This window comes from Cebidichthys violaceus, unplaced genomic scaffold, assembly GCF_023349555.1.
Source record: "Cebidichthys violaceus isolate CVI_PGR_0920_01 unplaced genomic scaffold, fCebVio1.0.p SCAF_35, whole genome shotgun sequence".
In the NCBI taxonomy this organism is placed as follows: domain Eukaryota; kingdom Metazoa; phylum Chordata; class Actinopteri; order Perciformes; family Stichaeidae; genus Cebidichthys; species Cebidichthys violaceus.
In genome coordinates, this window is record NW_027176539.1 from 1,552,901 (window position 1) to 1,566,320 (window position 13,420).

The 13,420-nt window shown below is 46.6% G+C and overlaps 1 protein-coding gene across 1 annotated transcript; it reads left to right on the forward strand.

The window, feature by feature from the left end:
• Positions 1-9,149: 9,149 nt before the first annotated feature.
• nrl (neural retina leucine zipper) lies at positions 9,150-12,285 on the forward strand. The gene is made up of 4 exons (XM_068725449.1): positions 9,150-9,767; positions 9,864-10,151; positions 11,820-12,035; positions 12,127-12,285. The coding sequence occupies exons 1-4, from the start codon at positions 9,150-9,152 to the stop codon at positions 12,283-12,285; spliced, it is 1,281 nt and encodes a 426-aa protein (XP_068581550.1).
• The last annotated feature ends 1,135 nt before the right edge of the window (positions 12,286-13,420 follow it).

Below are 13,420 nucleotides of genomic sequence, written 5' to 3' on the forward strand. Positions count from 1 at the left end.
TTTAGACTAGACTTCTACACAACCAGAGGAGTCGCCCCCTGCTGGACACTAGAGAGAATGCAGCTTTTAAAGACGCTTGGCTTAACAGAGGTTGCTGCCTGGTTTTTTGCAATGTTGTTAAGGCAGTTGTTTATGTACAGTAGTTACGTGACACAGTTACGTTGTTATTATTATTATGTTAACATTAGCCGTAACCGTAAGACGTTTCTGTTGCTCAAACCTAACCGATCGTTTCATAACGTTGACCACGTGTCATCGTACGTTTCAGCAAGCGTGATATGAAGATGATATGAAAAAGTATTCACCAAACGTGTTATGTGGTTTGCAGAAACGTACATTTAGCATTTTTCCAAACGCCACCGTGATCCGTTTAGTGGCAAACTTCAGGATTAAACACCTAAATGACCGGATGAAGCTCCAGCAGCAGGCGCAGACCTGCCAAATGGCAGCGATATGATCCCGATTAAGTGTCCATTGATCTGAGGTGGGGATAGACAGTTGAGGTAATAGCAGGGGTACGGACAGCTTATGTCTACATTACAGATGGTTTATGAACGCACGGGTATCTGTTAATCTGACACTAGTTTCTGGGGGAGAATCAGCGCTAATCCTGTGACTAGCCTGATTAGTCCACTCACAACGAGACCACGCGAGTAAACAAACCCAACGCACACAGACACAAACGCCACAGATGGACCGCCGCGGAAAAAAAAATCGATGGAAGACAGCGAACAGTTTAAGAGGTATGAAAGGCGGAACCTCGTAGCCGCACGAGCTCAACGCCAGCCTTCAACGGGCCGCTTGAAGCTTAGCAGTCGAAGTGACGGATTAGATGCTCCGAAAACACTGAGATTAGAAGCAGCCGGGAGAAGGGGGGGGACGGGGGGGGGACGGGACGGAAGGTAGGTGACAAACAAATGCTTTACTTCGGAGATGAAGACGATGTAACAGAATGTGTCTGGACGTATGAAAACATCACAGCATGGCCGTCTACTTCATAAACTACTTCTTAAAATCAATTAGGGGAGTGTACTGTGTACCGTCGGCATACGGGAGGTTGAGGCCTCGTTTCACAGAAGACATTTTGCCCAAATATGACAGAAATGAATGACGGCTGGATTCGAAGAAGACAAAATGTCTGCTGTGTGAAATGATAACTACTATGACGTCTGTTTGTATCTGTTCTTGGTAAAGGGTTATATAAGACGGGGACGTAGTCATGGTGATTTTGAAGCCTCGAGCAGTTGCCATATTGGGGTTTTTTGGCAACCAGTGAACAGGAAGTGACCATATCTGGACTGAGGAGGAGTGACGTAGAGACACCGTATACGTCTCTAGTAGAGACCTGTCAATCACTGTGTAGCCCCGCCCCTAAATCGTCCCCTGCTTTATGGTCTGTTTGACTCTAAATGGACCATAATGTACTAAATGAACATCATGCTGTATTGAAGAAGACTGTAAACTAGAGATTGAGACCATAAACTCATGTTTACAATGTTTACTGAGGGAATAAATCAAGAGAGAAGTAGAGTCATTTTAGACTAGACTTCTATACAACCAGAGGAGTCGCCCCCTGGTGGACACTAGAGAGAATGCAGCTTTAACAACACTTTTTCTATCAGGGTCACACTAGTACCAACAGACACGATAGAATAAAAGGTCTTACTTGTAAGCAGGGGTTTGGTACACAGGCGATCAGTCCAGAGTAGGCAAAATTATCCCAAAACACAAAGGTGGAGTCGAAATGCACTGAAGCAAGGTGTAAACAACACTAGACATGAGGTCTACAGCACTGGGAATAAAGGAGGAAAAGGTGGAACGCTAAACTATGAGAAGCTAAGAGGAACTGGAAACAGAGAAGAGGAGCTCAAAGACTCTGGGGAGGAAGGGAAATGAGGGACAGGTGAAACTAATGAGGGGGGGATAGGTGAGTAAACAGGCAGGAAACACACAAGGGCAGGAAGTTAAGCTCGTGAATCGAGAGACAAGGTGAGTATTTCAAAATAAAATAGGAAACACTTAACTCAGCTGAGCCGATCGAGACAAAATCCAGCTGTCGTGTGAGGGATCCGATAAATTGCTGTCGACGCAGAACTCTAACAGACAGATATCTCAAAACCCAAACTGGATGGCTAGAGTTATATTATATATATATATATATATATATATATATATATATATATATATATATATATATAACAGTTGTTTTTGTCATAAATACTTTCACACGGAGCACAAATTTGACTTAAAAGCAAATCAAGTCCGAACCAAGACGGCAAACTTTATTACTCCTTTCAACCTCGACAACCAGACCAGATTCACTGCTTCCGTTCGTACCTTTCACAATAAAAGCCCTACACGTTTTGTATATTCGCGGGCGTGAATTTTGCATTTTCGTGCAGTTTATTCGTCATTGTTCGTCAATATTTGCCGTGAAGTGTAGAGAGTGAAGGAGACGGATCCTCAGAGCGAGGGAGGGAGGGGGAGTTAGGGAGGGGAGGGAGGGAGGGGGAGTTAGGGAGGGGGTCTTGAGGTGAGACGCGTAATCCTGTTGCTTGCAGCAGAGTTAGTGGGGATTAGGACATGTATCTGTGGGATAAGGCCGAGGCAGTGGGACAACTAGAGGCCTCCACCTCACACCATCTGTCCAAACAGTCCAGGCCCGTCCTCAACTCTGTCACTCTCTCACTCCCTCTGTCCCTGTCCCTCAAAATCTGCTTCGGCGTCCTCCTGAGCTTCTCCCGTTTCGTGACCCCACGTTGCCCTTAGAGCCTAAAAGCCGGAGGATGTGAAACCGGGGTTTACAAGGTGACGGAGGGGTGGGCTTCACGCTGGCGGGTGTTTTGGGCTAATGATGGGAGATGCTCCAGCTTCAAGGATCAAATTCACCCAAAGATAGTTGAGGTTTTATCAGTTTTCGGTCTTGAGATATCTGCCTTTGAAGTTTTCTGCTGTGACGTGAGGAGGATGTGATGACCTGGCCACTCTGGATAACTCACAGGTCACTTATATCTCTCCACCGCCATATGAATATATTCCTGCAGAGAAAGTCAGGTGAGAAGAGTGATACCGCTCTGGTTAGCTTAGCTTAGCATGAAGACAGGAAGCAGGGGGTAAATAGCGAGCTTTAGAGGTTCTGGTTCATAAACATCACGATGGACTATTTCTTGGACGGGGGACATTAACCTCCTGGAGTCTCCGCTGGTTCCCTGTGACGACATGACACCTAGAAGCAAAACTACTACTTCATAAAACTAACCATTCTCACATCGTCGTGTTTTCATTCAATTGTGAAGCGAATTTTAAGCAAATTTTTTTAAACTTTTGAATTACGAGCGGTGACGTAAAACAGCAGAGTCCATTTGGATTTTACGAATTAGGACTTATTCCAAATATAGCAGGAATGTCTGGTAGGAAGGAGGAACAGACATTTAAAAAATATTATAAAGAGCTATAAAGAGTTGAACAGCAACGGGTTTTTGAATTTGGTGTAAAAATATCGAAACGCCGACTTTTTCATGGCGGTAGAAGAAACGAGAGACCACCAGTGGTGAAAAACAGAGAAAAATCTCCTTCATTTTAATTGTTATATCTACGGCTGAAACAAACAGGACTATTAGTGGGTTATTCAGTTTTTACTAGAAGAAGCTTAGTAGCATGCAAACATAGTCAATGTGTATATTTTTCGTTGCTGGGCGCAGTAACTTCCTATCTACACATATTTCCCAAAATGCTAAACTAGCCCTTTAAAATTTAAAATCCCATCAACAACCACCGCCCCCAAGGCACAAAAGTGCCTCCAGAAACACGAGCACAGGGCATTTGTGGGAATGCTTGTAAAGTTAAATAAAAAAAATAAAGGAAATACACAAGCTGCAATCAGAATACAACCTCTGCACCACTACGGTAATCACAGTGTGGGATCCTAACGGGATAATTACTTAAATACGCCTCTGGAAAATGAGGCTGCAGCAGAGCTTGGAACGGTAGAACGTCGTCCCACCTGAACGTGAGGCGCACTGAGAAGCATCCAAGGGGCTGAGGATGGACAAATGTGTGTGTGTGTGTGTGTGTGTGTGTGTGTGTGTGTGTGTGTGTGTGTGTGTGTGTGTGTGCGCGGCTGCAGACGCAGGAGGGCCGGTGGTGCGTTTGGCATGAAGCATGAGGTAAGTTCCTCTGTGTCTCTCCCCTCTCTTTGTCCCTCACCCTCATGGGAGGCCCTGTTGGTTTAGCAGCTAAGCTTCCCCCGGAAACACAAACGATGGACAGATAGAGAGGTTAAAACAAGAGCGCAGGGGCAACTGAAAGAAGGGAGTAGAAACCCCAATAATAGGCGTCATATTTTCCTCATGCTTTCATACATTCTCTGCTCGTCATAGATCCTCATTTTTTTTAAAGCGGAGTAAAATCCTGTTTCCACGAGTCAGCGTGTCTGTTTGCCTGAAAAAGGTTTTTTTTTTTGTTTACCGTCCAAATCAGATTTGTGTCAGCGATATTAACTCACTGATTCCTCAACGAGACGCTATTAAGACACAGAGAGACTCCGGATTAACAAGTTTAGCTTTTAAGGAGCATGGAGAATCGCTTGCTGTGCGTTTCTCTGCTCGTCTGCAAGTTAATTCACAGTTTTTGAGCCTAACGGCAAGAGACGGTGCAGAGACGGGCGGGGGGGGGGGGGGGGGGCTGATCTGTGAGAACAAAAACAAACCGCTTTGGTGGAAATATCGAAATCTTTTCGACAGCTGCACTGTTTGGCTGTTTTTTTGTCCTTCACAACGTTGGGGAATTTAGCTAAAAGCAGTTATATAGACTGCTGTTTACTGATGCATTCTGAAGTTATAGATACAACGATGTTGTCACTTTTGATTGATATTTCATCCCAGATAGATGAGAATAAATACAGTGATTTTGTGTTCCTGCTTTAAAGGACGTCAGCTGTTTCCGGGACATGTGCACGTATGACAGCAAACTGCTGGTTTATTAGAGAAACCCCCCCAAAAAAAAGTGTCTCTAGACTTCTGCACAACCAGAGCACTGAAAATGATGAATAATTAAACACAGTTATCTACATTAGAGACGCCGCGCTGCCGGAGACCCGGGGTCGTACTGGAGGGAAGGGAGTCACGACAGAACCAGAACCAGGACTGAGCGTGGGTCAGACTGTCAGACCCTGCTGCAGTAGAACGAGAGGTTTTCTAAAGGGACTCAGAGACACTACCGCTGTAGTCCACAGGGGGCGACAGAATCAACACAACATGGAAGTTCCTCTAGTAGCTTTAAGTAAAAGCAGAAATATTATGTTAAATATCCTGCATTCAAAATATCATTAGTAATTTGATTGGTTTAATGGTCGAGTATTATATTTAAAATGCTCATCATATACAGTAGAGAAGATCAAGTTATAATAGTAAAAGCACCTCACAGATGTACTGAAACAGTAAGTAGAGTAAATGTATTTAGTTACATCTAGATATAAACTCAATCCAGGAGAGAGAGAGAGAGAGAGAGAGAGAGAGAGAGAGAAATATATGATTTCAAGTTTTTTAAAGTTCTGCAGTTTTCCTCAACAAACAGGAGGAAGTGGAGCCTCTGTTGGGGACTACTTTCAGCGGCGGATGAATCCACATTTGCTGCTCTAGTGAGTAGTTTGTACGAGGGATTGGATCACTGCAGTGTGATGATGATGATGATGGTGATGAAGGAACAACAGTGGGGATGTGAGTTTGTTTTGATAATAACTCTATAATAAAGCGTGTGCAGACGCTCGGCTGTCTCCACTGGGACTCATCACGCTCTGATTTTATCTCCGGCTTCAAACGTGTCGTTTCTACGATTTCCACCGTATTGAAATAGTGTCTCATGTTTGCCCTGTGAGGCTAATATATATATAATATAGGCTATATATATGCTCTATCTTCCTGCATTGCTGCTGTTATGGAGCTCTGCAGGCCAGTTTACCAAACAAACGTGTGTGTGTGTGTGTGTGTGTGTGTGTGTGTGTGTGTGTGTGTGTGTGTGTGAAACTTGGCACAACAAGTGTGCAATATTTCTACCTTTCTCAGCATAGACGGGACACAAATAGTGATGTAAATATATATACATATACATACACATATATATATATGTAAATATATATATATATATACATATATATATATATATGTATATATATATATATATGTATCTACTGTATATTCTTTGTTACACTCATGCTAATAAAGAGTGTTGCTTTGAGAGAAAAGAGAGAGAGACGAGGAAACAGAATTAAATGAGAATAGAGACACAGAAAGAAAGAAAGACAGACAGAACGAGAGATTTAAACAAACAAAAGAAGAGAGAGAGAGAGACATTACCAGAGAGTGTGAACATGCCTGTGAACCATGAGAGAGGGATATGAGGGAGAGAGAGAGAGAGAGAGAGAGAGAGAGAGAGAGAGAGAGAGAGACAGACAGAAAGACAGACAGAGAGAGAGAGAGAGAGAGAGAGAGAGAGAGACAGAGAGAGAGAGACAGAGAGACACAGAGAGACAGAGAGAGAGAGAGACAGAGAGAGAGAGAGAGAGAGAGACACACAGAGAGACACAGAGAGAGAGAGAGAGAGAGAGAGAGAGAGAGAGAGGGGATTGTTGCAAACAGGGATTTGCAGCAGAGGGGAAAGAAAGAAAGGGGGCAGTGGCACTCAGTGACAGAGTGCTGTGCTATACACACACACACACACACACACACACACACACACCAACACACACTCTGTTTCCTCTGCGTCTCCATTCCAAACGTGTCAGTCAACCCGGTCAGTTGATTATTTGTGTGTGTGTGTGTGTGTGGTGGTGGGGATGTCGAAGAGAGCACCAAACCATCCTTCACCTCTATGACCGACGGTAAGAACCTCTCCACTCTCACCCACAACTTTATCTTCTGTCATATTCTCTCTCTCTCTCTCTCTCTCTCTCTCTCTCTCTCTCTCTCTCTCGCTCTCTCGTGTGTGTTGCTGTGAGTTTTTTTGGCATTTCTTGTGTGTGTGTGTGTGTGTGTGTGTGTGGGGGGGGGGGGGGGGGGCTGTGACTCCAGTCCAAAGCCGTATCGAGGCCTCCACTGGAGCCCCGTCCCTGTTCGCTTTCTTTTACGGTCCATTTTGAGCCACGGGGGGCGAAACTAATGAGCCGAGCGGCCCGGGAGCCACGCGGGCCGAGCTGGACTTTTTAATGAGACGTTCATTTTCTGCCGCTGATAACTGTGACATGTGACGGCCTGCCGGCGGTGAAGCGCTGAACTTTTTAACCGACGGTCTGAAGGATGACTTTTGTCTCCTGGCTTCGCTGAACGTTTCGTTAAAACTGTCATTTTTCATTTGAACTTTTCAGTCCAATGCGGAGCAGAAGTTGTTCATGTCTCACTCAACACCAGCTTCTTTCTTTCTGTTCTTGTTGGAGAGCGTCCCGGGCTCTGGATTAAAGACCTGGACCTGCTGATAATTGGATTTGGTCTCTTGAGACTTCGTGGATCTTTTCTGTTAAAACATAATTGCAGTCCTTCTGAAATTCTTGCGCTTCGGTCGGTTATGAGTCCGGTAGGCAGATCTCTCTAGAAATATTGTTATATCTCTGTGTGTGTGTGTGTGTGTGTGTGTGTGTGTGTGTGTGTGTGTGTGTGTGTGCAATAACCTGCAATCATTTCTACATGGACATGAATTCAAACACTTGAGATTCATTATTATTAGATTCATTGTAACGATTCTTGTTTCTTGTCGAACAAACTATGAAACGTTTGTCCGTAAGCGTCACAAACTTGTGCACGTGTTAGTGAGTGTGCAAGAGTTTACGGCCCTTTAACTGTGTGTGTGTGTGTGTGTGTGTGTGTGTGTGTGTGTGGGCAGATTAGTGTCTTAATATAACACACTAACTTCACGCTGAGCAAAGTCAGGATAAACTTTTTGTCGACGCATTTTTATCGCACCGTCGTGTTTGAACCTGAGCTGTGAGACGTTGGACTGGTTTTGATTTTGAGGTTTATTTTGTATAATAATCCATAAAACGTGAGATGATCTTATTAAACAAATGTTGTAAATTAAAAAAAAAAAATGGCTACCACTTTCTGATAAGGCAGAAAGTAAATAAATCATTTACTTCATAGATCAGTTATAAGACATTTCCTTTTAGCTATAGCTCTTTAATTCATCATCGGGACGTAATACACTAACTCACTGTAATGAATTAACGTTAATATGTTGTTATTTAACCAGGATAATCCCATTGAGACTTTGGATCTCTTTCACCACATAAACACACAGAGAACAGATTTAAACAACAGAACAATAAAAGGTTCAAAACAACATAAAAACATATTTTTTCTTTAATTCACACAAAAGAGACGACCGACTTAAAACGAACCAGCAAATTGCATCGATCAATTCAAAATCTTGCATGCTTAAGTTATGCATTTTATGTATATATTGTGATTTAAAGGGGCTTTATGGTGGATTTAAGAGAATCCACCATAAAGGGCAAAGCAAGTAGCTAGAGGAGGATTTACCACAACCTGGCAACCAGAAAGTTGTTGTTCTTCATGGCTTGGATCCATAAAGCATTAGTGAATGATTAAAGGGGAATTAAACACGTCGCATGCATTAGCTGCTACTAGCATAAGACACTCAAATCTCTGAACTGAACTGTCTGGGGTTACGTTGCATTGTGGGTAATGTAGGTGGCAGGTTTTGACGAAGACGAAGAAGAAAAAAGACGATATCAGTGGTTTCGGCCGTTTTGATTGTGTCCATCCAGGAGCTCTTTAATACCACTTAATAAAGCCATTATTCACAGCGCATTAATGAGAAAGCGGTACCCAAAATGCTGTATTCAAACTTTTTATGTATATTTATAGCTGGACAACTTGTAACACGATTCCTGTCTCTTGTCCCTGGATCCCAAACCCCCCGTTTGTCTTTTTTTCCTTCAGGACAAGAGAGACAGCGACAAGGACACGGGGACGCACAGTCTCTCACAGAGGAAACTCACCCAGTCTACTTCCTGCCGTCACTGCAGCGGTCTATGAGCTGCACCGAGGCAGAGGACTGGACCTTCCAACCCTCCTGACACACAGAAGAGCAGAAGAACCTCGTTGAAGCTCCCAGCAGCAGCAGCAGCAGCAGACACCATGTCCTCTCCTTCCCTCCCCATGCCCTCCCTCCCCCCCAGCCCTCTCGCCATGGAGTACCTCAACGACTTTGACCTCCTCAAGTTTGAGGTGAAACCGGACACTCCCCCGCTCCCTCCCCCGTGCGCGTACCCCAAATCCGGCCTCCCCCACGACCCCTCCAGCTCCCCGTACACCGGCCACCCTCCGCAGGACTCCAGCTTGAACTCCAGCCCGTACAACTCGCTGCCGCCCTCGCCGACGCTCAGCGACGCCCACCCGCCGCCCTCGGGCTCCTCCTCCCTCTCGTCGTCGTCCTCCTCCATCTCCTTCCCGCTGTCCATCCCCAACAGCTTCACCTCGGGCATCAGCTCCGGCTCTCAGGGGAACGCGGAGGGCAGCCCGTCCCACGGCGGGCCTCAGGGTCCCACCCCGGCCTCGCTGGAGGACCTGATCTGGCTGGCGGCGCTGCAGCAGCAGTTCGGCGGCGAGGTGGCGGGGCCCGCCACGCTGCTGGGGGCCTTGGGAGGAGTGCCGGAGCGAGGGGACAGGGAGAGGGGGCAGGTCAACGGCTTCCTGGGCTGCGAGGACGCTGTGGAGGCTTTGCTGAACTCGGCCGCTGCAGCCGTCAGCTCGCAGGTAAAACCATCCGTCGTTTTCGCTCCGTTAATTAACGCGTCTCCTCCCCGCTGCCTCCTCTTCATTATCTCGCCCCCCCCCCCTTTCTCCCTACAGTTTCCAGGTCTTTCCCAGAGTTCCAGCAGCAACCTGGGAGACTCCAGCAGCGACAGCGGCGCCGACATCTCCTGCCCCAAAGGTGCGGACATGTGCCACCGCCCGCTCGTCTTCCTCTCCTCCGGCGCTCCCTCGCTCCCCAACGCCGGCCCCGCCTCGGCCCCTTACCCGCAAGCCCTCAGCCCCCAGGGGCGCCTTCATCACCACCAGCATCACCATCACCACCCGCACCACCCCATGCATGGCAGCCATCACCATCACCATCATCACCACCCACAAATGAATCAGGTACGCGATCCATCGATCGTTGAAAACGACGGCGGGAGATTTAGTTTTTTGGAGGTGAAAGAATTGAACAGCGACGCTTCGTCACATTGGGGGGCTGAGCGGCTGGAGGGAGGGGTCGTGCGGTGAAGGATTAAGATTAGGACATTAGAACATGGTTATTAATATCTGAGGCGTCGCTTCAACAGTTATGTGGTTCTTCTGGACATGTCCCTGTATTTAAAAAAATTGCAGCACAGAGCTTCTCACATTCACACGATGAATGTTCATCTCGACCCGTTTGTGTTTGGACGGCTGAGCGTGTCTTGAGTCGGTAGATACAGTTGGCAGTCGTGGTCCATCGGGACGTCTGGACCTCTATGTGGAGCACAGCGGGAGCTCATCGTGATAATATCTGCTATTATTGCTGTGCGTAATCCTGATAACTGTCAGCCACACTTAGTCAGATTACATGACATCAGATTATGGACATGTGGTGTCGAAATGTGACCCCTGACACACACACACACACACACACGCAGTATAACACGTCACATGTCCACCAGTCAGTGGGAGTCTTCTCGCGTGTAGGGAGTCCAACATAGCACTGGATCCTGTTTTCTCTGCTAGAGGGGAACCCACGTTTTTGTCCACTGTAATAAAGAGGGTACTTTATTACATTACATTACGGTAATTTAGCAGACGCTTTTATCCAAAGCGACTTACAATTCAGTATCTGTCTACACACCGTAGACGCAGCTACGGGAGACATTTTTGGGGTTAAGTGTCTTGCTCAAGGACACATTGACATGAGACTAGCGGAGCAGGAGCCGGGGATCGAACCGCCGACCCTCTGATTGAAAGACGGCCCTGCTCTCCACTTAGCCACGGTCACCCACTTTACCCCGTTTTCTCTACTAAAGGGCGACCTTGAGGGCACTTTATCACGTTTTCTCTACTAAAGGGCGACCTTGAGGGCACTTTATCACGTTTTCTCTACTAAAGGGCGACCTTGAGGGCACTTTATCACGTTTTCTCTACTAAAGGGCGACCTTGAGGGCACTTTATCACGTTTTCTCTACTAAAGGGGCGACCTTGAGGGCATTTTATCACGTTTTCTCTACTAAAGGGCGACCTTGAGGGCACTTTATCACGTTTTCTCTACTAAAGGGCGACCTTGAGGGCACTTTATCACGTTTTCTCTACTAAAGGGCGACCTTGAGGGCACTTTATCACGTTTTCTCTACTAAAGGACGACCTTGAGGGTACTTAATCACGTTTTCTCTACTAAAGGGCGACCTTGAGGGCACTTTATCATGTTTTCTCTAATGAAAAGGCACCCTAGAAGGTACCTTATCAAGTTTTCGCTAGTGGAAGGGCGCCCTACAGAACACTATATCCCGTTTTGTCTACTAAAGGGTACCCTAGAGAGTACTTTATCCCGTTTTCTCTAATAGAAAGGCACTCTAGAGTGAAGTTTATCCAGTTGTCTCCACTGGAAGGACAGCCTAAAGAGCCTTTCATCACGTGTTCTCCGCCGGAGTCCACTACTGCCATCAGTCACATCACAGTCATATATTTATGTTGAATCCACTTCACACTCATCCTACTCATCAATCTACTTCCAGCGTTTGTCGTTCGTTGCCACCTGACATTAAAACTTGCAGCATCTTGTCTCCGTCTGCCCGGCAGTGCGGGGCAAACGACCGCTTCTCCGACGAGCAGCTGGTGAGCCTGTCGGTGCGGGAGCTGAACCGACACCTGCGGGGAGTGAGCAAGGACGAGGTGGTGCGCCTGAAGCAGAAGCGCCGCACGCTAAAGAACCGAGGCTACGCGCAGTCCTGCCGCTACAAGCGTCTCCAGCACCGCCACGCCCTGGAGTCGGAGAAACACGTGCTCACGCAACAGGTAGGCGCTTCACCCCAAATCCTAATCCAAATCTTTAATGTGGATGTTCAGACACAAAGACGTGTTACATTCCTTCTCCTCTCCTCCTCAGCTGGATCAGCTACAGTGCGAGCTGACCCGAGTGCTGAGGGAGCGAGACGCCTACAAGGCTCGCTACGAGAAGCTCCTCGGCAACAACCACGGCGACGCCGCCGCCCCGCCGCCCCGCAGCGGCAACCCACCTTCCCCGCCCCCCGACTACTTCCTCTGAGCTCGAAACCCACGAAAGGAGGGGAAGAACAAGACGAACGAGAAACCAGCCAACGAGGAGCAATCAATGATGAGTAGTCAGACTTTGGGGAGGAAAAAAAACAAGGATGTGTATGTGTGTGTGTGAGAGAGAGAGAGAGAGAGAGAGAGAGAGAGAGAGAGAGAGAGAGAGAGAGAGAGAGAGACATTTGCAGGCAGTTTTGGGGCGATACAACTGTGAAATCCACTCTTGAGCGATTAAACGGGGATCGACCGTTAATTGGTAGAGTTGGCTCTTTTACTTCACCGTGAACGACGGTCGCACAAAAACTCGCCGCGAGCGCAACGTTGGACGAAGGAGGAGCTTTTATCTTGTATTGAAACTTAACAATAGTCCCCGACACCGCTGAGTTTATCCATATGCAATATTACAGCGCTGCAATGTACTCTCCAAACCTAAATATGGTGGAGGCTCAAAACTGTAGTTGCGTGTTGTTGTTTTTATTATTTTTTATAATAAGCTGCTGAAGCTGCAGAGCTCTGAGTAGTGCAGTGGTGCTGGATGTGGAGTGGTATGGACTTGGATAAAGGATCCACGGCATGCGGTTGTTGTTTGCCAGCTAATATTTTTCACAGTTGCCTACCGAAAGTGTTTACGCTCACCAAGACTTGTTATTCTTTGTAAATTGAATAATCGTAGATTAAAGAATGTACAAGGATACCTTTCGTGGGGATCTTGCACTGGTCGTGCTAAGTGAGCAGTGGGGGACGTCGCTCTTGTGTTTTAGCAAAGAAATCAACTTTTTGCTAGTTGGAAATGGCCGACTTTTAGCCGTCGACAGTGACTTGCCGTTTTTTTTTTTTTTTTTTTTTTTTTAAACATACAAAGAGCTGGTAGTGTGCTGAACTCTGAGGCGAGTTCTGAGACGATTCGTGCGGTTGCGTCCGGTTCTCCAGACGTGGACGACCACCATATTAACGCAACATGGCGGCAACCACAGAGCTGGTCACTGTGGACTCGGGGGTTCTGTGGGCTACGGATGCAACAGAAAAATGAACGGTGCAGGGATTAAAAAATATTTTCAAACATTAAAAAATAAATAAATGAATGCGTGGAGACACCTTCTTATGTCCCATGAAGTCATTGCCAGGGTTCA

Coding starts and splice junctions, on each gene's coding strand:
- nrl (XM_068725449.1), top strand. CDS start 9,150: ATGTCCTCTCCTTCCCTCCCCATGCCCTCCCTCCCCCCCAGCCCTCTC. Junction 9,768..9,863: donor CTGCAGCCGTCAGCTCGCAG/GTAAAACCATCC, acceptor TTCTCCCTACAG/TTTCCAGGTCTTTCCCAGAG. Junction 12,036..12,126: donor AACACGTGCTCACGCAACAG/GTAGGCGCTTCA, acceptor TCTCCTCCTCAG/CTGGATCAGCTACAGTGCGA.